At 34.9% G+C, this 21,242-nt stretch overlaps 1 protein-coding gene across 7 annotated transcripts in view; it reads left to right on the forward strand.

Moving 5' to 3' along the window:
• The window catches only part of KIF20B (kinesin family member 20B), an 85,658-nt gene that overhangs the window by 54,739 nt on the left and 9,677 nt on the right, over nt 1-21,242 (forward strand). For 5 of the 7 annotated variants that reach the window (XM_027597175.2, XM_027597179.2, XM_027597178.2 and 2 more), the window contains 9 exons: nt 4,589-4,714; nt 5,385-5,512; nt 6,921-7,076; nt 10,645-10,821; nt 12,416-12,526; nt 14,491-14,688; nt 15,654-15,722; nt 17,172-17,273; nt 17,671-17,821. In XM_027597175.2, the coding sequence (XP_027452976.1) occupies nt 4,589-4,714; nt 5,385-5,512; nt 6,921-7,076; nt 10,645-10,821; nt 12,416-12,526; nt 14,491-14,688; nt 15,654-15,722; nt 17,172-17,273; nt 17,671-17,821 (1,218 nt within the window). The remainder of the gene's footprint in view (nt 1-4,588; nt 4,715-5,384; nt 5,513-6,920; nt 7,077-10,644; nt 10,822-12,415; nt 12,527-14,490; nt 14,689-15,653; nt 15,723-17,171; nt 17,274-17,670; nt 17,822-21,242) is intronic. The other 2 variants (XM_027597177.2, XM_027597180.2) reach the window with 1 other exon arrangement.

Here is a 21,242-nt window from a genome sequence, read left to right on the forward strand (position 1 = left end):
GTCTGTTTTACTCTTAAGTTTCAGATGCTCTTCACTAATTTTTGCTATTTGTACTTGGACAACTAAAAAGAAGGGGGTAGGACAACCAGATTATTACTTGTTTAGATGACTTGGACATTTGTGGGATTTACTTGGATCAATAACTTGAGTGTGTGTATGTGTGTGTGTATCTCTGCGCACTGTCCTATTTTCTCTTGCCTTTCTTTTAGGCTTTTGTCCCTTAACATTTCCTATTTCCATAATCTTTTTAGGGGTTTTCTTTTCTTTGGCTCCTTTGTCATTGTTGGCAAATGTGAACAGATCTTAGCTATTTTGAAAAAGCATGCCCTTGGACCAGGATATAGTTTCTATCATATTTTAATTTTTCTTCTCTTTGCCAAATACCAAGAACTGTGGCATAGGTCCATTTTGACCACTTTAATCTGACTTCCATCTTCTCCACGCTCTTGAAACTTCCTCCCAAGTCACTTAACTTACATATTTTCAAATCTATTACCTTTTTGCAAGCCCTCCTTTCCTTTACTTTTTACATTATTTTGACATAGTTGTCCACCCTCTTCCTTTTCCTCATTTTCCTTTTTTATGTAGTATTTACTGTGTGTGAGTATATTTTTTCTAAATAAAATGGTAATGTGTAGCTTCCCCTCCTTTGAAACTTTTCTCAGCTGTTGTGATCTCTTCTGTACCAGTTACTGCCTGTCTCTCAGAATGAACCTCAGCTACTTTGGCAACTTTCCTGATTAAGGCGTCATCTTCTTTTTTCTCTTTGTTTTCTCACTGGAGAGTCCATTTGCTCCTATGATTTCAGCTGTGCATGAGACATTCCCCAACAAACAAAAAAGTACATTTTTAGTTTGGCTTCTATATTTCTATTTAAACACTGAATGCCTTTTACTTAGATATCTTAGTATAAATTTTTTTAGAAAATTGAGATACAGTACATAATTATTACTTTTTTAAAAGTGTAGAGTTTGGTGCGTTTTAGTGTATTCACAAGGTTGTACAATCACTACCACTATCTAATTCCGGAACATTTTCATCACCCCAAAAAGAAATCTTGTACCCATTAGCTGTCACTCCTCAGTCCCTATTAGCCCCTAATCTGCTTTCTGTCTCTGGATTTGCCTGTTGCAGACATTTCATCTAAGTGGGTGCATACAATATATGGCCTTTTGTGTCTGACTTCTTTCACTTAGCATTATGTTTTCAAGTTTCATCTGTACTGTACCATGTATTAGTACTTAATTCCTTTTTATGGCTGAATAATATTCCACTGTAATGACTGTACCACATTTTATTTATGTATCAGTTGATAGACATTTGGATTGTTTCTACTTTTTGGCTTTTATGACTATTTGTGTACAAATTTTTGGGTGAACATATGTTTTCAGTTCTCTTGAGGATCCCGGAGTGGAACTACTGGGTCCTATGATAGTTCTGTGTTGAACTTTTCCCACAGTGGCTATACCATTTTACATTCTTACCAGTAGTAGATGAAGGCTCTAGTGTTTCCACATGTTGCCAACACTTGTTTAACCGTGTTAAAAAGTCATAGTATCTATGTTAGTTTCCTAGGGCTGCTGTAACAATCTACCACAAACTTGGTGCTTAAGACAAGGAAGTTTATTCTCATACAGACATGAAAGCTAGAAATCAGAAATAAAGGTATTGATAGGGCAGGCTGTGCTTGTTTTGAAAGTTCTGGGGAAGAATCTTTCCTTGTCTCTTGTAATTTTTTAGTGGTTGATGGCAATCCTTTGTATTCCTTGGCTTATGGCAGCATAACTCCAGTTTGTCTCTGTTTTAACATGGCCATTTTTCTTTTAGGTGTGTGTGTATTGGTGTCTTCTCCCTATGGGTCTCTGTCCAGATTTCCCTCTTATAAGGAGACCAGTCATATTGGATTTAGGGCCCACTCTAATCTAGGTGACCTTACTCTTAACTTGATTATATCTGCAAGTATCCTATTTCTAAATAAGGTCATATTCATAGTGGATGGACATGTATTTTGGGGAGACACTGTTTAACCTAACCTACTGGTGGGCATAAACTGGTATGTCATTGTGGTTTTGATTTGCATTTCCCTAATGACTAATGATATTGAGCATCTTTTCTTGTGCTATAGGCCATTTATATATCTTTGGAGAAATTGAAGTCCTTTGCCCATGTTTCAGTTGGGTTATTTCTCTTTTTATTATGGAATTATAAGAGTTCTTTATGTATTCTGGATACATGGCTTATCAGATAGATTTGCAAATGCTTTCTCCTATTCTGAGGGTTGTTTTTCACTTTCTTGATTGTGTCCTTTGATGCATAAAAGTTTTTAATTTTGACGAAGTCCAATTTATCTGTTTTGATCGATTGTATTTTAGGTATCATGCCTAAGAAACTATTGCTTAATCCAAAGTCATCTAGGTTTTTTTCTAAGAGTTTTATCATTTTAGCTCTTATATTTAGATCTTTGATTCATTTTGATTTAATCCACTTGAGTATAATTTTGTATATTGTGTGAGGTAGGTGTCTAACTTAATTTTTTATATATGGAGAATCAGTTGTCACAGTACCATTTTTTGAAGAGACTGTACTTTCTCTTACTGCATTCATTGTCTTTGCACCTTTGTTGAAAATCAGTTGACCATTAATGTAAAGGTTTATTTCTGGACTTTGATTGCCAGTACCACACTATATTGTTACTGTAGTTTTAGTTCTGAAATTGGGAAGGGTGGATTTTCCCACTTTTGCTCTTGTTTGGCAACATTATTTTGGCTATTTTGGGTTCATTGCATTTCCACATAAATTTTAGGACCAGCTCGTCATTTTCTGCAAAAAAGCCAGTTGGAATTTTAATGGAGATTGTGTTAAATCTGAGGATATGTTTGGGGAAATTGCCAACAAACAATATTAACCATGGAATATCTTTACATTTAGCTAAGCCTTTTATAATTCCTTTCAGTGTTTTTTTTTTTTTTTTTACTTTTTAGTGTATAAATTTTACACATCTTTTGTTAATTTATTTCTAAGTACTTAATTCTTTGTAATGCTGTTAAAAATGGAATTGTTTACTTAATACCATTTTTTGAATTGTTAATTGCTAGTATTTAGAAATACAATAGATTTAATTATATTTATTCTGTATCTTGTAAACTTAGCTGAACTAGTTTATGAACTCTAAAAAGGTTTTCTTTCTTTTTTCCTTACATAAAGTATCAAGTCATCTGCAAATGCAGTTTTACTTCTTTTCTGTTTTATTCGTTGCATATTTCTGATTATTTCCTGAAATGAAAAGTAAATTATTGGAGGCAGTAAGTGATAAATAATTTTCTCTTTCTCTCTCTTTTTTTTTTTAACTACACCTACCTTTCAGATAGTAGGTGGATAGTCAGTGAAATTATCATTGGTGTCGTGAACTTTCCTAATTTTTTTGGGGGGGGGACCTTCCTAATTGATAACTAGATACTTAAACCTTTTTCTAGCCTTCTAGTTTAGAGCAAAATATAGGGTGGAAGAGGGAAGGGATTTTCTTTGAATAAACTTTTATTAATTGTATAATCTGAATATATTTGTAATCATGCTTTTTGAAAGGAAAAATTTAGATAATAATAACAAGACTCCTTTAATCCTAGGAGCAATTCTCTTTTACTAGCATTCCTGGCAGCTTATATAAAAAGACAGAAATACTGAAAATTACTCATATAATTTTTTCTTATTGTTTTAATAAATTTGTCTTTATTGTTTTTTTTAAGTTTGCTATTTATGTGCACCTTGAGGGAGCCATTTTTTGGGATTTTTGTTATTTTTAATGTTTAGTGACCTGAGGTTGAACTACATGCATTTATAGGGTTATTACCTCTGACATCAGTAATAGTTTTGGTGAAGTGTCTGAAATGTGCCCTGCTACAAACATGGCCATCACCAGAGGCAACAAAGTAATCTTTCCTTTTTACCTCTTTCTAGCAGACAGCATTAAAATGGAACTGTTTATAAGTCATTATTGTCATCAGTTTTTAAGGGCCAGAGACAATTTTGGTAAGGCTAGTAGCACAGTAATTCCTGAAGAGCTTGTTTTAAAAATAATAGAAGTAGATTTTTGGCTTTGGAAATTTTTGTAGAAAACATAATTACTTAAGATTTAAGAAAAAAAAAGTCAAATTGGGATTGAGCCCTTTTTGCTTTTAGGAGGTAAATGTTTTACTTTTGGTTTGAGAATATTAACACTGAAAATAAATGTTTTGCCAAGTAACATTTTTTCTAAATCCCAAGATTTGCGTTTATTAGTATTAATAGTTTAATATTATAAAAAATCATTAATTTTATCCGAAGAGATTGGTTTTTTCCATCCATCCATCCATCCTTGCAGTCATTCAGGTATCTATCTGTACGTCGGATACTTACTTGGTGCTTCATATCTGCCAGTGCTGTTCTAGGCATCGACGTGCTGCAGTGAACAAGACAAAGCTTCTGTCTGCATAGGACTCAGATTCTATTCTGGTCAATAAAAGTGTATTTTAATTTTAGAAGAACTCAGAAAAAATTGGGTATCTAGGTGTAGGTGTTAGTAGTTTCTCAAATGTTCTCCTCAAATTTTTAGATCTGAGTGTTAAAGAGAAAATAATTGAAGACATGCGAATGACCCTGGAAGAACAGGAACAAACTCAGGTGGAACAGGATCGAGTGCTCGAGGCTAAGTTAGAGGAAGCTGAAAGACTGGCCACAGGTAAAAACATGACTGCTTAAATATCTCCATACCTACTTGCCATTTTCTGTATTTCCCTAGATTTCTTTCCCTTTTAAAAGTTGTTTAGTATTTATAATAATTCATAGTGAAAAAGTATTGGTGTGTTTTTGGAATGTCCTATTACTTGACATTTTCCAATGTGATGAAAATTGTTTTATCTAAGTAAAATTGTATGTAGTAAAGAAGGAATAAGAATACTTTCATAATAACTGGATGATAACTTGCAGTGTTTCCCAGACATTAAAAATAAATTTTCAGCTGAGTTTCAGCTCTGTCCAGCTTCTTAGTATTGTCTTGTATGTTTATTTTGGTAAATACTCTGATTCCATCCTTCAGAATACCATCACAGTTTTTTTTTATTTTTGAGAACCATGTGAGGTTTCCTATATAATTAAGATTGAGATGTGTTTATACTGTATACTCTGAACACTATTCAGTGGGTTCCTGAGAGGTCCTTGTACTTACTGTTCTCTAAGAATTTCATAAGAGCTCTTAAAAGTGCAGCCCTTGGAATTATCTCAGTTCTGTCTGTGTTTATGTTTTTCTTCTGGGCTCTACTGATTCTTGTCTGTATCTCATGCCGTATGTATCTCTATATGGTATAACCTTTGCATGTGCTTTAAAAAATAATTTTATGTTTTCAAATTAGAACTGGAAAAATGGAAGGAAAAATGCAATGATCTGGAAGCCAAAAGTAATCAAAAGTCAAATAAAGAATTTGAGGATAACACAGATGTACTTAGTGAAAAGCTCAGTAAGCTTCAGGATGAGTTACAGGTACGATTTGATGTATGTATGTATCTAGCCATGGTATTTCTCATGAGAGGAGAATTCAGCAAATATTTTATAATTAATTTCGATATGGGTGAAATACTACCTGGGAAATGCTACCATATAGGTAAAATTTTTCAGTATACATTGAAATGACATGGGGTGGAAATTCCCAACATACAAACCACCACTAGTGCCAATGAAAATACAGTGGTTGGGTCTTCTTTTTTATATTCTATATACTTAATTCTGAAATCACTACTTCTTATGTGTTTCCACCTATTTTTCTACTCCTTAAACAACTTAGTCCTCAATTACTGCTGTGAAAAAGAAGACTTAGGGAAATTATTTTGTATATAATCATTTTAATTTTAAGTTATGAAGTTGGAAAGGAATACAGTTGTCTATCTGGACACTGGAATATATTTGAAACTGTATTATATAAAGAACATTCTGTTTTGCATTTGTATTTTTTCCATGTTCAGTTCTAAATGCTGTATAGAATACAGTGTATGGAGGAAATTTTTTTTAATGGGGTTTACCAAATACCACTTAAAATTTTATACATTTTATTAGAAGGAACTAGTTTTGAGATTGAAGAAAGCATAATAGTGATTTTGAAAAGTTGGCTGCATCTAAATTATTTTCTTAATTTCATGCTATATGTAATCAGATACTGAACAAATAAAAAGTACTTTTGTTAACTATTAATTATATATTCTAGAATTTACCCTTTCTTTTGGGAAAATCCCAAAGCAGCTAGAACAAAGTAAATACTCCCATTATTTATGGAAAAGTATTAACTATATTGGGAATGTTCATATTAAGGAATACTGCTTTATTTTATGTTCTGCTCAAACGATGTAATCAAATAGATTATAAACTTTGTAATTCTGGAATGGAAATTACCGATCAGCTATATTCTCAGTCTAGCCATTCCCAGTGTTCCTCAGATTCATGAATGTCCTGTTGCACAAGTTATTTTTACTTAGCATCTCGTATACCCAGGAATATTTTATTTTTGAAACCATACAATTAGAAATGACTGTCACAAACCAAGGCTTTTTCTTTTCTGGCATTTAGAAAGACTTGGGTCTTTGTAACTCTTTCAGAAAAAGAGGTTGTTTATTTGTTCTTAAGGTCACTGATGAAGGAGTGTCCTTAAATGGACTTCATAGCAAAATAAGGTTTATAAAAGAAAGTCCATTTAGAAAAGGAAACCAGCAGTGTTCATTTTATAAACTGAAATAAATTCTGATCTTATCATTGTTTAAGGAAAAACACTTATTTTTAATTTTCAAAAAGGTGAAAAAGTGATGGGTTATATGAATATGTTCTAAAAATAAATTTGTGACTATTAGTTAAGTATTATTTAAGCATATGATAGTTACTTGTATTATTTTTATATACATAGGAATCTGAACATAAATATAAAGCTGATAGAAATAAATGGCTAGAAGAAAAAATGATGCTTATCACTCAGGCAAAAGAAGCTGAGAATCTCCGAAACAAAGAGATGAAAAAATATGCTGAAGACAGAGAGCGTTGTTTAAAACAACAAAATGAAGTGGTTGGTAACAATTATACTTTATCTTTGATGTATTTCGCCAGCTTTTGTTTGTTAAGTTTATCCCTGGGATTCTTACCGGTCTTTATATGGTTGCCTGATTTTCTTGCTCTTTTAAAAGGCAGCCTATTTGTCTATCTGTAAGATGACTTTTCTGTCCCAATTTTGAAGTTCACTTATCTTTAACTTTTTTCAATCCATTTAGCAAGTTGGGAAAATGCCTAATTACATCTCAGTACCTAGATACAGAACTTAAACATCTCTTCCTTTTGATTGCTACAGGGTGATCTCTACCATATTATAAAATTTTGCATTGTGAACTGTAGATTCTATTAACATGGTGTGTATATGTTATCTCATAAGCTGATTTTATCAGGACTTTTAAAAAGTCAATTATGGGTGCCTGGGTGGCTCGGTTGACCGTCTGACTCTTGGTTTTGGCACAGGTCATGATCTGGGGGTCGTGAGATCAAGCCCTGCTTTGGGCTCTGCACTCAGCATGGAGTCTGCTTGAGATTCTCTCTCCCTCTCCCTCTGCCCCTACCCCTGCTTGTGCTCCCTCTCTAAAATAAATAAATAAAATCTTAAAAAAAAGTCAACTAAATATTTTCTTGAAGACAGTAGGTAGAAATAACCTTCAGTTTTATCTTGACTAGCTGTAGCTCTTTTTTTTTCTTTTAACATTTTATTTATTTATTTGACAGAGACACAGAGAGAGAGATCACAAGTAGGTAGGCAGGCAGGCAGGCAGAGGCAGAGGGAGAAGCAGGCTCCCTGCTGAGCAGGGAGCCCGATGTGGGGCTCGATTCCCCGACCCTGGGATCATGACCTGAGCCAAGGGCAGACGCTTAACCGACTGAGCCACCCAGGTGCCCCTGACTAGGCTGTAGCTCTTACAGCAATTCTATCTTAGCTTGTTTTTCCCCTCCTGTTTTAATTGACTGCTTAGTCTGACACCTCATGTTGCTAACAGAAAAAAAGAAGTTAAAGGTATTGTTGGTTTTAGGAAACTGTTGCAAAACACATTGACACTATCTTTAAATGAAAAGCTGATTTTCTTCTTAAAATAGTAGTAACTTGGCAGTATCACATTGTCATTGCTGGTAGTTTTGTTTGTTGTTTTTTTATGACAGAATTTTACAGATAATAGCTAAGCTTCCTTGTAAAACCAGGATGTTAGTTTTCAGTAAGTTAAGGGTGATTTTCCCACTGATTTTTAAAAACAATTTTACCTTCTTATTTTGAAATCATTTTATTTACAGAAAAATTGCAAAACTAATTCAGAGTTCCTGTGTACTTACCACTAACTTCTCCTGATGTTAGCACCTTACGTAACAATAGTACAATGATTGGAAGCTTAACTGACTGAGGCAACCAGGTGCCCCAAAACCCACTTTACGTTTTTAATCCTAAAGAGAGCTAGCTTCCTTCTTTCTCCCATCTATTTCTTTGCAGTCATACCTAGGATGTGTGTGTCTACCATATTAAGGTATAAATTGTTAATTTGTAAAATTGTCATATTTAACACAGTAAATCACAGTAAATAAACAAACAATAGTTCAGTGAACTGTTGTAAAGTCAACATCCACCTAAGTACCACCCAGTTCAAGAAATAGAAAATTACCAGGCTCCCAGGGGGCTCCTCTTCTATTTCTTTCCCAGTGGTAATAACTATTCTGTCTTTTAATGTTGTACTTTAGTTTTGGGCAGCTTTGAATTTTATGTAAATAGAATTATGTGGGATGCATTTGTTTCACCTGGTTTCTTTCAGCATTATGTTTGTGAGAATTATTCATGTCACATGTAGCTGGAATTAGCCCATTTTCATTGCTGAATATTGCAGTGTATGAATATACCACGGCCTATTCATTTTAATGTTGAAGATATGTGAATTATTTTCTGCTTTGAGCTATTATGTGTAATTCTCCTATAAACATTTTTATACATTTCTCTCAGTCACATGTGCATGCATTTTTCTTGCATTGTTAGCCAAGAATAGAAATGTTGGATGATAGGGTATGCATGTGTGGAACTCTGATAGAATGTCAGATTGGTTTTCAGAGTAGTTGTACCCATTTATACTCCACTTAGTATTGGAGTTGCTGTATATTCCCAAAAACATGGTGGTGTTGGTCATTTTTTATGGTTTTTATTTGCTTTTCCCTGAGTACTAATGAGGTTGAAGATTATAGGGCCCCTTACCTTTTTCCTATTGGACTGTCTGGCTTTTTCTAGTTGATATGTAGGAGCTTCTTAGGCTTTCTGGATAGGAGCCCTCTGTCATGTGTTGCAAGTACCTTTTTTCAATCTCTAGTTTACTTTTTATTCTCTTAATGCCTTTTTATGAATATGAGTTCTTAAATTTACTTTAGTTCATTTTCCTAATCTTCTCCTTTATTAACCCCAAATACATGAAGATGTTCTCTTATACTATTTCCTGTTTAGGTTTTACCTTTCATATTTTGATTCTAGTATTGAGTTTTGTGTTTGAGTGAGTTAGGCATCAAGACTAATTTTTTTTTAATGTGGATTACTGATTTTCCTGGTAGTATTTATTGAAAAAAAAAAAAAAAAACCCAACTTTCCCACTGCGTGCCACTTTTGTCCAAGGATTAATTTTTGTATGTGGTATGAGATTAGGGTTCTTTTTTTTTTTTTCCCATTTGTATGTTGTTCCAGCATTCTTTGTTGAAAAGACTGTCCTTTCCTCCATTGAATTACTTTGGTGTTATTGTAGAATGTGAATTGACCATGCACTTGTGGACCTTCTTTTCTGTTCCACTGATCTCTGTTCATACCACTATCACATTGTCTTGTTATAGTACGCTTGAAATGACAGTGTGTTTGTTCCCACTTTGTTCTTCATTTTCAACATAATTTTGACTATCCTAGATCGTTTGCATTTTCATATAACTTTTACAGTGAGCTTTCCCATTTCCACACACGTACACTCTGGCCTGCCCGGATTTTGATTGAGATTGCTTTGACTCTATAGATCTATTTAGGGAAAACTGACGTCTTAACAATATGGAGTCTTTTGATCATTGAGCACAAATTATCTCTCCATTTACTGATGTATTTTTATTTTCTTTCAGCAGTGTTTTGTGGCTTCACATGTTTAGGTTTTATGCATATTTTCTTTAATTCACCACTATTTCATGGTTTTTGAACTCACTGAAAATGGTATTTCAAATTTTCAATTCTCTGTTGTTTGTTGCTATTAGTTTTGTCATTTGTTTGACTGTAATTTTACCCTCTCATTTCCAAAATATTGGGGGAAATGCTAGTATTAGTTTAAAAACCATAATTGCTTTTTTTTTCCCTTCTCATAATTGCTTATTGAAAGAAGTGACCAGTAAGCTGATTTTTGGAGTGAGGTGGGATAGGGATAAATACAGCATGTGGACAGTAAATACAGGAAAGCATTGTGTATTTTGTTTTACAAGTAAATACTTTAGCCTAAACTATGTAATTTGTTACATGTTTTATTCATAGTGTGTTATTTCTAGTAAAAATTTCAAAAAATTCTGCAAGAAAATGTTTCATAAAGTTTTCTTTAATTTCTGGTTAGGAAATACTTACAGCACAACTGGCCGAGAAAGATGAGAACCTTCAGAAGTGGCGAGAAGAACGGGATCAACTGGTTGCAGCTTTAGAAATAAAGCTGAAGGAACTGATCTCCAGTAATACACAGAAAGATAATGAAATCGAACAATTAAAAAAGATCACATTGGAGCCTCCTGAAACAGTGAGTAGAATCTTGTTCTTTCAACGCCTTTTTTTTTATTTAACACAGGAATTTTTCAAAATTATTTAATTGATTAACGCTTAGAGGATAAAAAGGTTAAGTTTCACTAGATCACAGGGGAATCAGAGTTTGAAAAATTATTTGGGTAGTTATTGTGTATTTCAGGTTTTCAGAGTTTTATCATTATGATTGATTTGCCAGTGACCAACTGAGAAATAGTACTTCTCAAATATTTTGGTCATATCTTTTAGGTAGAGTAATTAGAAAATAAACAATTTGTGATTTAGTCCCTCATCTACCTTTCAAATGTGGAAATGTGATTCAACCGAAACTCTTGGTAATATTTAAATACTTGGGCCCACCCTAAGTTTACTATATAAAGGTATGAATTGTTTTGAAGATGAACTGTTTTGAAAATGATTGAGTCATGCAGGAGTTACTTTTGTAATATTACATTGAGGTTGGGAACCCTGCACGGAGAGAGGATTGCATTTCACAGAGAGCTACTTCCTGGTGTAATTGAATCAGGGTACATCTGAAGCTGATCTTTCCAGAATAAATGATCTATGCTTAAAAATCTGCTGCCTCCAGACAATAGGAAAAATAAATGTATGTGCCTGTCTGTCACAACAAAAGACTTCATGAATCTGAAAGAGGAAGACTGCTAAAAAAAGAGGTAGTAGCATGTGGTATAAATAGCACAAACTAGAAACTTAGAAAAACTAGATGTCTGCTGCTCTCACTGTGGTTTTGGGTTCTTTGGGAAAATTACTTATTATATCTGCATTTCTCTAAAACAGAGATAGTAATGTCTTCCTAATAGAGTTGTGAAAATTAATTGAGAACATTTGTAAAACAATTAGCACAGTTTTTACCACAGTGGAAGTCAATACATGCTAGTTGCTTTCCACATTGTGGAGTCAATGGAACCTTTTTTATTTGGGTAGGTGACTTAAGAGATGTATTTGAGTTCTGCTTTTGATGGCAGTCGTGAAAAGGCCCATGGTGGAATTTATCAAGTTTAAAAATATAATCTGATACTTCTTTATAGATCCCTTAAATAGGGTATAGGAATAGAACATACCCTACGACTGAGAAAAAGGGATGAGGTGTGCAGCAAGAAAAGGTTTAGTTATCAGTATGGTCTTTTCTACTCTGATACTGGAGTTGCATTCTCAAGACTCCTCTAGTTTTTCAGAATGGTGTTATCAAAGCGGCTCTTGGGGTTCCAACACTTCCAGCTTAGTACAGACCTTGGCCATGTGATTTTACATCTCTAGGTTTCAGTTTCCTCATCTAGGAAGTAGGAATAATGATTCTTGCCAAATCTAGCTGAGAGAGTTGCAATGAAAGTAAAATGAGAGAATATACGTAAAGCCTTGAAAATCGAAAGTCATCTTTTAGATTTCTCTTTTCGATCAGGCCCAGAGGCTGGCAAGTTGCCCAGCCTTTCCTAAGTTTCTGAGGATGAAAGAGAGGAGGAAGTCTTTCATTACTTCCATGATATAATCCACCCAAATCTTGATTTTCTATTCTTTAGGTGAAGTATTTTAATATATTTTTGGCTACAATGGCTTGTTTTAATATTTCTTAGGAAGAACAAAATGTGGATATCAAGCCTACACATATGAGTTCAATGGATCCTGGCAGAGTTGAAACGGAACCTCAATCAACAAGTTTTGAAACTTCTAGAAACGAAGTAGAGGTGGGCATTTGGTAACACAGTCCCCACTTCTTTACCCTCTTTACCAGTGACTGTTAATTAATAAATAACACTTCCAAGTTTAATTTAATCAATTGTTATAAGTACCTTGCTGTGCAGTTAGCTATATGTGCTCTTGGCTGTGGGAGGGAAAACCTAAAGGCTTTTGAGAAGTGAATTTCTTTTGGAAGATTAGATCCCCAAACAATATTAATCTCCTCTCAAAATTATACTTATTGCAAAATGACAGATCTGTTAATATAAACAAACTTGGTGGTCAGTAATAGGAAATCCTACAAAAGATAAAATATGGGTGAATATTAGCCCTCATAAGAGGTCCTTTTAATAAGCATTCTATTCAGTAGTGTGTGTGTTTTTTTTTTTAATTGTACCCATTTAATAACTTTGTCACCAAATTACCGTATACCATATACCTACCTATACAGTAGTTCATAGTGAGTTTTCTTAATCTGTAGTGGGCTTTGGGTTCTTTGGATAATAGAGTCTTAGATAACATATGAAAAGGTAAAAATCCTATGTCACTTAAAGTTTTGAAGACAGAATTCCTTTTTTGCATTTATTTTTTAAACATGTTTATTGGGAGTTTTTAGTGTTGGTTGGGAACATTGCCACTGAGAGCACAAACATAAGGCATGATTGCCATCCTCAAGGAGTAAAGAATCTAGTAAGACAGATACCTAAATGACTACTTGTTTGACTTTATCTTAGGGGCTAAGAGCCATGAAGAGAGTGCTAAGAAGGAACATTGCCTGCAGGGAGTGTATGATGAATTTTGCCTGAGTGGCTGTGGATGTAGATTAGAGAAGGTAACATCATATTGGGTCTTGAAGGTGAATAGATTTTTACCAAGCCATGAATGGGAAGAGAAAGGCATTTTAATCTGGGGAAATGGCACAAGCCATTTCTTTTCTCTTGCCCTTTCTTTGGTAGTTTTTGGTGGAATTTCAGATAATTAGCATTGGCCTTAGAGACTAAGATCATATCCTTTGAAGAAAAGTTTGGAGTTGATTGATAAATAAGATTAATCTTGATAGCAAAGGCAGTTATATATGGAACATTTCTTTATAAATTTATATGAAAATTTATGTATGTTTATATGAATACGTATATGTATATATAAATTTATGTCCTAAAACCTCCTGATTCCAATTCTTATTAAGAATTCCAGCAGTTATGGTATATTCTGTAGTTTTGGGAATAGTTTTGTTATGCTATTTTGTATATTTTTCTTGTCTTCATGAAATCAGTATTCTCTTTTGGGCTTAAAGTCTAAAATGATTCATTCATGTAGCTGATAGTTGATTCTGGGAGCTCAGCTGGACCTGTATGTGGCCTCTCCCTGTGGCTTGGGCTTCTGCCAGCACGGTGGCTGCATTCTGAAATGAGGCATTTTGAAGGGGGGAGTGTCCTGAAAGTAACTTTTCAAAGAGGACAGGGTGGAAGTTACAGCCTTCTTATGATCAAGCCTCAGAACAATGATGTTATTTCCACTACATCCTGTTGGCCTTGGAAGTCGTTAAGGGCAGCCCAGATTAAAGGAAGGGGAATGAGACTCCATTTCTCAATTTTAAGCCAACTTTAATCTACCTTTACTAGGGTGCTTATTAAAAATCCTAGACTCTTTCCTAGGAGATTTCTGATTTAGTAGGTTTGTGGTAGGGTCCAAGAATCTTTTAAACAAATTGTCTGAATTATTCTTATGATCATACAAGTTTGGGAAATACTGATCTCTATTTCCTTGGATTTTAACATACTGTGTATAAACTTGGAGAGGGTAGATGGTAACTCCATCTTTCTGTTCTTGCCGTGGTTAATTTGACCCAGCACACTTTTAATCTTTTCTAATTCATTGTCTCTGATAGGGATTTTGAAAGATTTAATGCTTTGCAATTCATAAATTCATATTCTGCAAATAAGATTCGTTTTTCTTTTTAATTCTGTTATAGGATGGCTCTGTAGTCCTTGACTCTTGTGAAGTGTCAACAGAAAATAATCAAACCACTCGATTTCCAAAACCTGAGTTAGAGATTCAATTTACACCTTTACGGCCAAACAAAATGGCAGTGAAACACCCTGGTTGCACTTTACCTGTGACGGTTAAGATTTCCAAGGCCCGGAAGAGGAAGAGTAATGAAATGGAGGAGGTAAATACTTAACTATAATGAGTGAATTTAACAAGCAAACCTTAACCTTAGTTATTATACGTAATTAAACTTTTATACTGCCCTCTTGTTCATAAGCACTGCTATTGGAGACCAAAATCATAATTTGTGCCCTATTTTATACTCCTTAAGAATATTATTGTAGTCTAATAGTCCATAAACAAAAAGCTTAGGGTTATTAAAACTTAGCCCTTGTTTCATTGAAGCTGTGATAGGTCAAGCTATGGTGGATTTCACTGGCAAGCTAATTCAGTATATTAGTCCTGTTCAAACTTAGTGACTTTCCCTCCAGTGAAGAGGAAAGAGTTGATAAGGAAATTAGAGAAACCAAATGGCTAACTTGCTTGAGTATAATCTTTGTTATTTAACTAAAATCTTAGCTCTTGGGGCGCCGGGGTGGCTCAGTCACTAAGCGTCTGCCTTTGGCTCAGGTCATGATCCCAGGATCCTGGGATCGAGCCCCACATCAGGCTCCCTGCTCCGCAGGAAGCCTGCTTCTCCCTCTCCCACTCTCCCTGCTTGTGTTCCCTCTCTCTCGTCAAAAAAAATAAAAAATAAAAATCTTAGCTCTCTATGGTTATAGTAGGTTTTGGAAGAGAGACTTTTTCTGTCAGCTGGTATGTTAAAATTTGGGCCTCTATTTAGTGGTAGGATACAAACTCTTTACTACTTCCTCCTGTAGCTCTCTGATTGTAGAGTTACCAAACCTTCTGCCATATCCTCGCCAAGCAGGTTATAAACTTTCTCATTCTGTTTTCTCCTTTTGGAAATAAAGGATTAGAGATAGTAGGTTTAATTAAAATGCTTAGCTTTTGTTCCACATGTGGTGGATACATAATAAATGCTAATATTTATTTTAAAAAGTAACTGGTTTTAAATTTAAAACTAATTATAAACTCTAGCACAATAACTTTTTCTTCAACTTTTTTTTTTTTACCTCTTTAAAGAGTAGTATATTTTCAAGCTGGTGGAAGAGCAGAAATAGTATTAACCATACTCCTGAGGCTCTCTGTCAGGTAATAAATTTGCTGAATGAGTATTATTTAGCATCTTTCCTGCTACACCTAGAATATACCTTTAGTGATTGTTTTGTAGAGCCTTAGTTAATTTTTATTCAATATTTATTTAATTTATATTTAATAAATTTTAGATAACACTAACATAGTATTTTAATTTCATTATGATTTATGTTGACTTTTTCATGATTTTTTTTTTCAAGGGAAAAGGAAAAATTGTGTACTCAGAGGGTTAAAAAGCAATTATTTTATTCATTTTACTGTTGGTATATACTCCCTATGTGTTTTTCAGAATAGATATACAGACTGGTATAGATAAATCATGTAGAAACGTAAGGTTTTTTTCTGATTTTACTAGTTCTTCACTGCTCTAATAAACTGAGTGTTGTAAGGTCCTCATGAAAACCACTTATATAGTGCTATATATTCTAATCCAGTGAAGACTCCAGAGAACTCTTTATTGCACACTGCAAGTATGATGGAGTTACTACTCTTCATTTGTTTTCCATTGATTACCATCTGTCTTTCCCCTTTGAGGAAGTCTGCTTCTTATTACCATTATGACTTCTGCTTTGTAACTTGAATTCTGAGGTTCAGGCATGATCTTTTCTTTGTTTTTTTTTCTTGCCTTTTTTTTTCCTTTTATGCTTATAATCTTTGGTACAACTAGGGTTTGTATGAGTTTGATTCAGTTAATATACTACGAGAGACTTTGTCCTAAGAGAAGTTAGGTGGGAGAAAGAAAAGTAATATGTCATGCCTATTTAGAAGGGAAGATAGATTATATTTCTTGATTTTAGCATTTTGCCTGTGCTTATAATGAAAATTTTTACTTATTCTTGTTCTGCTTTGTTTTTCATGCTGCCAAATTTCACTTAGAGTTCTTAAACATAGATACTCTGCATGTTTTAGGAGTTGGGGAAAGAGTAGATGTATTGCTGTATTTTAGAAATGGAGTTCAAATAAAAGATGTTATCCCTTCTACTATTTCCTGTTTAGCTTATGTAATTTCATTATTTATGATGTGTGTGAAAAATTCATACCTTCAGTCATGTTGCAATATATGTGTGTATTAAATCCTCACATTGTACATCTTAAACATACCTATGTTTAATATCAATAGTACCTCAATAAAGTTGGGAGAAAAAGTCATACCTTCAGTCAGGGTTCCTCAACTTCAGCATGACTGACATTTGGGTTTATATACCTCTGTTTTGGAAGGCTCTCCTATGCATTTATAAAGGTGTGTTTAGGAGCCTCTACCACTAGTTGCCAGTAAACACCCTCCTCTCCCAGCACTGACAACCCAAAAATATCTCCAGACATTGTCAGTATCTCCTGGAGTCAAAATCAACCCTAGTTAAAAGCCATCATCTTTTTTTTTTTTTGAGCCTAGAGAAAGAAAATATTGTTAAGAAATTAATCAGTGCTGAAACTCATTAATTTTAGGACTTGGTGAAATGTGAAAATAAGAAGAATGCCACACCCAGACCTAATTTGAAGTCTCCTGTTTCTGAGCATAGAAATTCTTCTGTCAAAAAGGAACAAAAGGTTTGTCTTTTAATGTGTTCAGAATTGACCATTTTCTTAACTTACATTTATAAATTAGAATATAAAAATAAAGATGTAAAAGTTGATCAGTAATTACGCAGAAATCCAGTTTTGTCCGGTGATAACTCATTTATCTTCCATTTCTTATTCATCTAATTCAGCTTAGAATATAATCTTTAGCACTGGGCCAGCATCAGGCCCCTCGATACTTCTGAGTCAGTCTGTCACACCCATTTTGCCATTCTTTGGTTCTTTCATCCTCTCCTCATATACTTAATCCCAAGTTCCCTGCCTGCAAATTTGTGACCTGTGTCTGGCCTCTTTAATTCGGCTGTGGTTACAACTATTTCCTTCTAACATTTTCATCGACAGTAACAAAAAAGTGTTTGTTTTTTAGGTTTCCACACGTCCATCATCTAAGAAAACATACTCTTTACGGAGTCAGGCATCCACAGTTAGTACAAATTTGGCCACTAAGAAAAAAGAAGGAACATTACAGAAATTTGGAGACTTCTTACAACATTCTCCAACAATTCTTCAATCAAAAGGTTTGCAGAAAACTAAATGACCTTTTATGTTAGGTGTTTTCTAATATCTGATTAGTGTGTAAACTCAACAGCTGTGATTATCATAGTTCTAATAGACATTGTCCTATGTCGGGTACCATGGGAGGGTGCATGAGAGGATGCCATGCTTAGGTTTACACCGGAGTGGAGGAAGAAGAACCATATGTAAGTACAGTTGACCCTTGAACAACGTGGGTTTGAACTGCACTGGTCCACGTTTTTGTGGATGTTTTTTGTTTTCTTTTGTTTTTAGAGGTGGGGGCAGAGGGAGAGGGAGAGGGAGAATCCCAAGCAGGCTCCATGTCCAGTGTGGAACCCAAGAGGGGGCTTAATCTCACAACCCTGAGATCATGACCTGAGCCAAAATCAAGATTCAGAGGCCTGACTGACTGAGCTACCCAGGCGCCCCACCCGATGTTTTTTGATAAGTCATCACTGTAAATGTATTTTTTCTCACTTAGGATTTTCTTAATAACATTTTGTTTTCTCTAGTTTATTATTAGAATTCAATATGTAATACATACAAAATGTGTGTTAATCAGTAAGAGTTGTTATCAACAGTAGATATTAGTAGTTAAGTTTTTGAAGAGTCAAAAGTTGTACTCAGATTTTTGACATTATGGGGGTGTCAGCACCCCAAAGCTCTGTGTTGTTCAAGGATCAAATTAATTCATCCAGAGCAGCCTGCTTAATGTAGTTACAGGGTTCCAAGCAAAGTGCTGTGGTAGTATTGGAGGGAAGAGAGCTATTTTGATTCAGACGCTAAGGGAAAATTTTATTTTTTTGAAGAGATGGGATTAACTTGGGTATTGAAATGTTGGCAGGATTACACCCTCTAGAGGTAATCATTATATTATGATATATATTCTTATAGTATTTTTTTTCTATGCATTGACAAACGTTACCCATTCATGTATGTCAAAAATATGTATTTCTATAAATATTGGGTTTAGTTGCTTCATGCTTTTTTCTTTATAATGTAACATTAACCATATTAATTATCTGTATATAAAAACATACTAAGATATATACTTTCTCTGTACACATATGCCTAAACACAAACATATATGTACACACACACGCACGCACTCACACACTCCTACTGGAGGGAATTGTTTTAACACAGAGTACCAGCAGAGTATAGGGCATATGCAGGGACTTTGGGGTAATAGTATACATCTGGCATGGATAGTGTGGAGAGAGCATTGGGGGTAAGGGGGAGGAGGTGGAGTGGATTTTCAGGAGATTGCCTCAGTGGTGGCAGTGGGGTAAATTAGAGACTAGAGGTGAGGAGAATGGGGAAGGAAAGGAACTAAAGCAGGGGACAGTTGAAGTGTAAAAACACTTTCTATAAAAACTTACCACAGAGGTCCCCAAACTTTCTTGGTTCACTGTGTCCTTAATGTCTCAGTGATTTTTTTTCATTGTTCCCCTATGCCCAAAGAAACACCTAATATTTTATCCATTAGTGCTAAGGCCAAACAACCACTGAAAATACAGCTTCTGAAAATCAGGGTTGCAAAGATACGTCATCATCAAAAGGAATGTAATGTGTTACCATTTGAAACTATGAACTACCTTGAGCTATTGTGTGTGTCACTTTTCTTTGAATATTTAAAATATTTTGAGGTGCTCTTGTGAGCTTGCTGTAGTATGTCTTAGTGCACAGCTTGGGAACTTCAGACTTATCAGATGAACCCACTTGTATATATTTTTCAAAAAAATATGTACTTTTTTTAAAGGTATAATTAGTATAAGCATAGAAGATATCTGCAGGGAAACACAGTAAACTGTTAAATGTCTAAATGTAGAGAGGCAGGACTTGTTATTTTAGACTCTTAAGTATTTTATTTAAATTATATTGATTAGCTCTTACATAGCAAAAGAAAATCGGTTTTCAAGGAAAGGGAAGAACCCATCTGGTAACTGACTCCCTTACTTGGTTGACTTAGCTCTTTAACAGCTTCCCTACCTGTATACCTGGTGTGGGTTTTTTTTTTTTTTTTTTTAATTTTATTTATTTAATCTCTACACCCACCATAGGACTCGAACTCACAACTCTGAGATCAAGAGTCACGTGCTCTTCTAACTGGGCCAGCCAGGCAGCCCTAGTGTGGATTTTTTTTCTTTAACTTTTTTATTGTTATGTTAATCACCATACATTACATCATTAGTTTTTGATGTAGTGTTCCATGATTCATTTTTTGTGCATAACACCCAGTGCTCCACACAGAATGTGCCCTCTTTAATACCCATCACCAGGCTAACCCATCCCCCGACACCCCTCACCTCTAGAACCCTCAGTTTGTTTTTCAGAGTCCATCACCTCTCATGTTTCGTCTCCCCCTCCGATTTCCCCCCCTTCATTCTTCCTCTCCTGCTATCTTCTTCTTCTTTTTTTTTTTAACATATATTGCATTATTTGTTTCAGAGGTACAGATCTGTGATACAACAGTCTTGCACAATTCACAGCGCTCACCATAGCACATACCCTCCCCAGTGTCTATCACCCAGCCACCCCATCCCTCTCACCCCCCACCACTCCAGCAACCCTCAGTTTGTTTCCTGAGATTAAGAATTCCTCCTATCAGTGAGGTCATATGATACATGTCTTTCTCTGACTGACTTATTTCACTCAGCATAACACCCTCCAGTTCCATCCAAGTCATTGCAAATGGCAAGATCATCTCATTCCTTTTGATGGCTGCATAATATTCCATTGTGTATATATACCACATCTTTATCCATTCATCTGTCGATGGACATCTTGGCTCTTTCCACAGTTTGGCTATTGTGGACATTGCTGCTATAAACATTGGGGTGCACGTACCCCTTTGGATCCCTACATTTGTATCTTTGGGGTAAATACCCAGTAGTGCAATTGCTGGATCGTAGGGTAGCTCTATTTTCAACTTTTTGAAGAACCTCCGTACTGTTTTCCAGAGTGGCTGCACCAGCTTGCATTGCCACCAGCAGTGTAGGAGGGTTCCCTTTTCTCCACATCCCCACCAACGTCTGTCGTTTCCTGACTTGTTAATTTTAGCCATGCTGACAGGTGTGAGGTGGTATCTCATTGTGGTTTTGATTTGGATTTCCCAGATGCCGAGCGATGTTGAGCACTTTTTCATGTGTCTGTTGGCCATTTGGATGTCTTCTTTGGAAAAATGTCTGTTCATGTCTTCTGCCCATTTCTTGATTGGATTATTCTTTGGGTGTTGAGTTTGATAAGTTCTTTATAGATTTTGGATATTAGCCCTTTATCCGATATGTCATTTGCAAATATTTACTCCTATTCTGTCGGTTGTCTTGGTTTTGTGGACTGTTTCTTTTGCTGTGCAAAAGCTTTTTATCTTGATGAAATCCCAATAGTTCATTTTTGCCCTTGCTTCCCTTGCCTTTGGCC

The sequence above is a fragment of the Zalophus californianus genome, chromosome 15, assembly GCF_009762305.2.
Source record: "Zalophus californianus isolate mZalCal1 chromosome 15, mZalCal1.pri.v2, whole genome shotgun sequence".
Lineage (NCBI taxonomy): Eukaryota > Metazoa > Chordata > Mammalia > Carnivora > Otariidae > Zalophus > Zalophus californianus.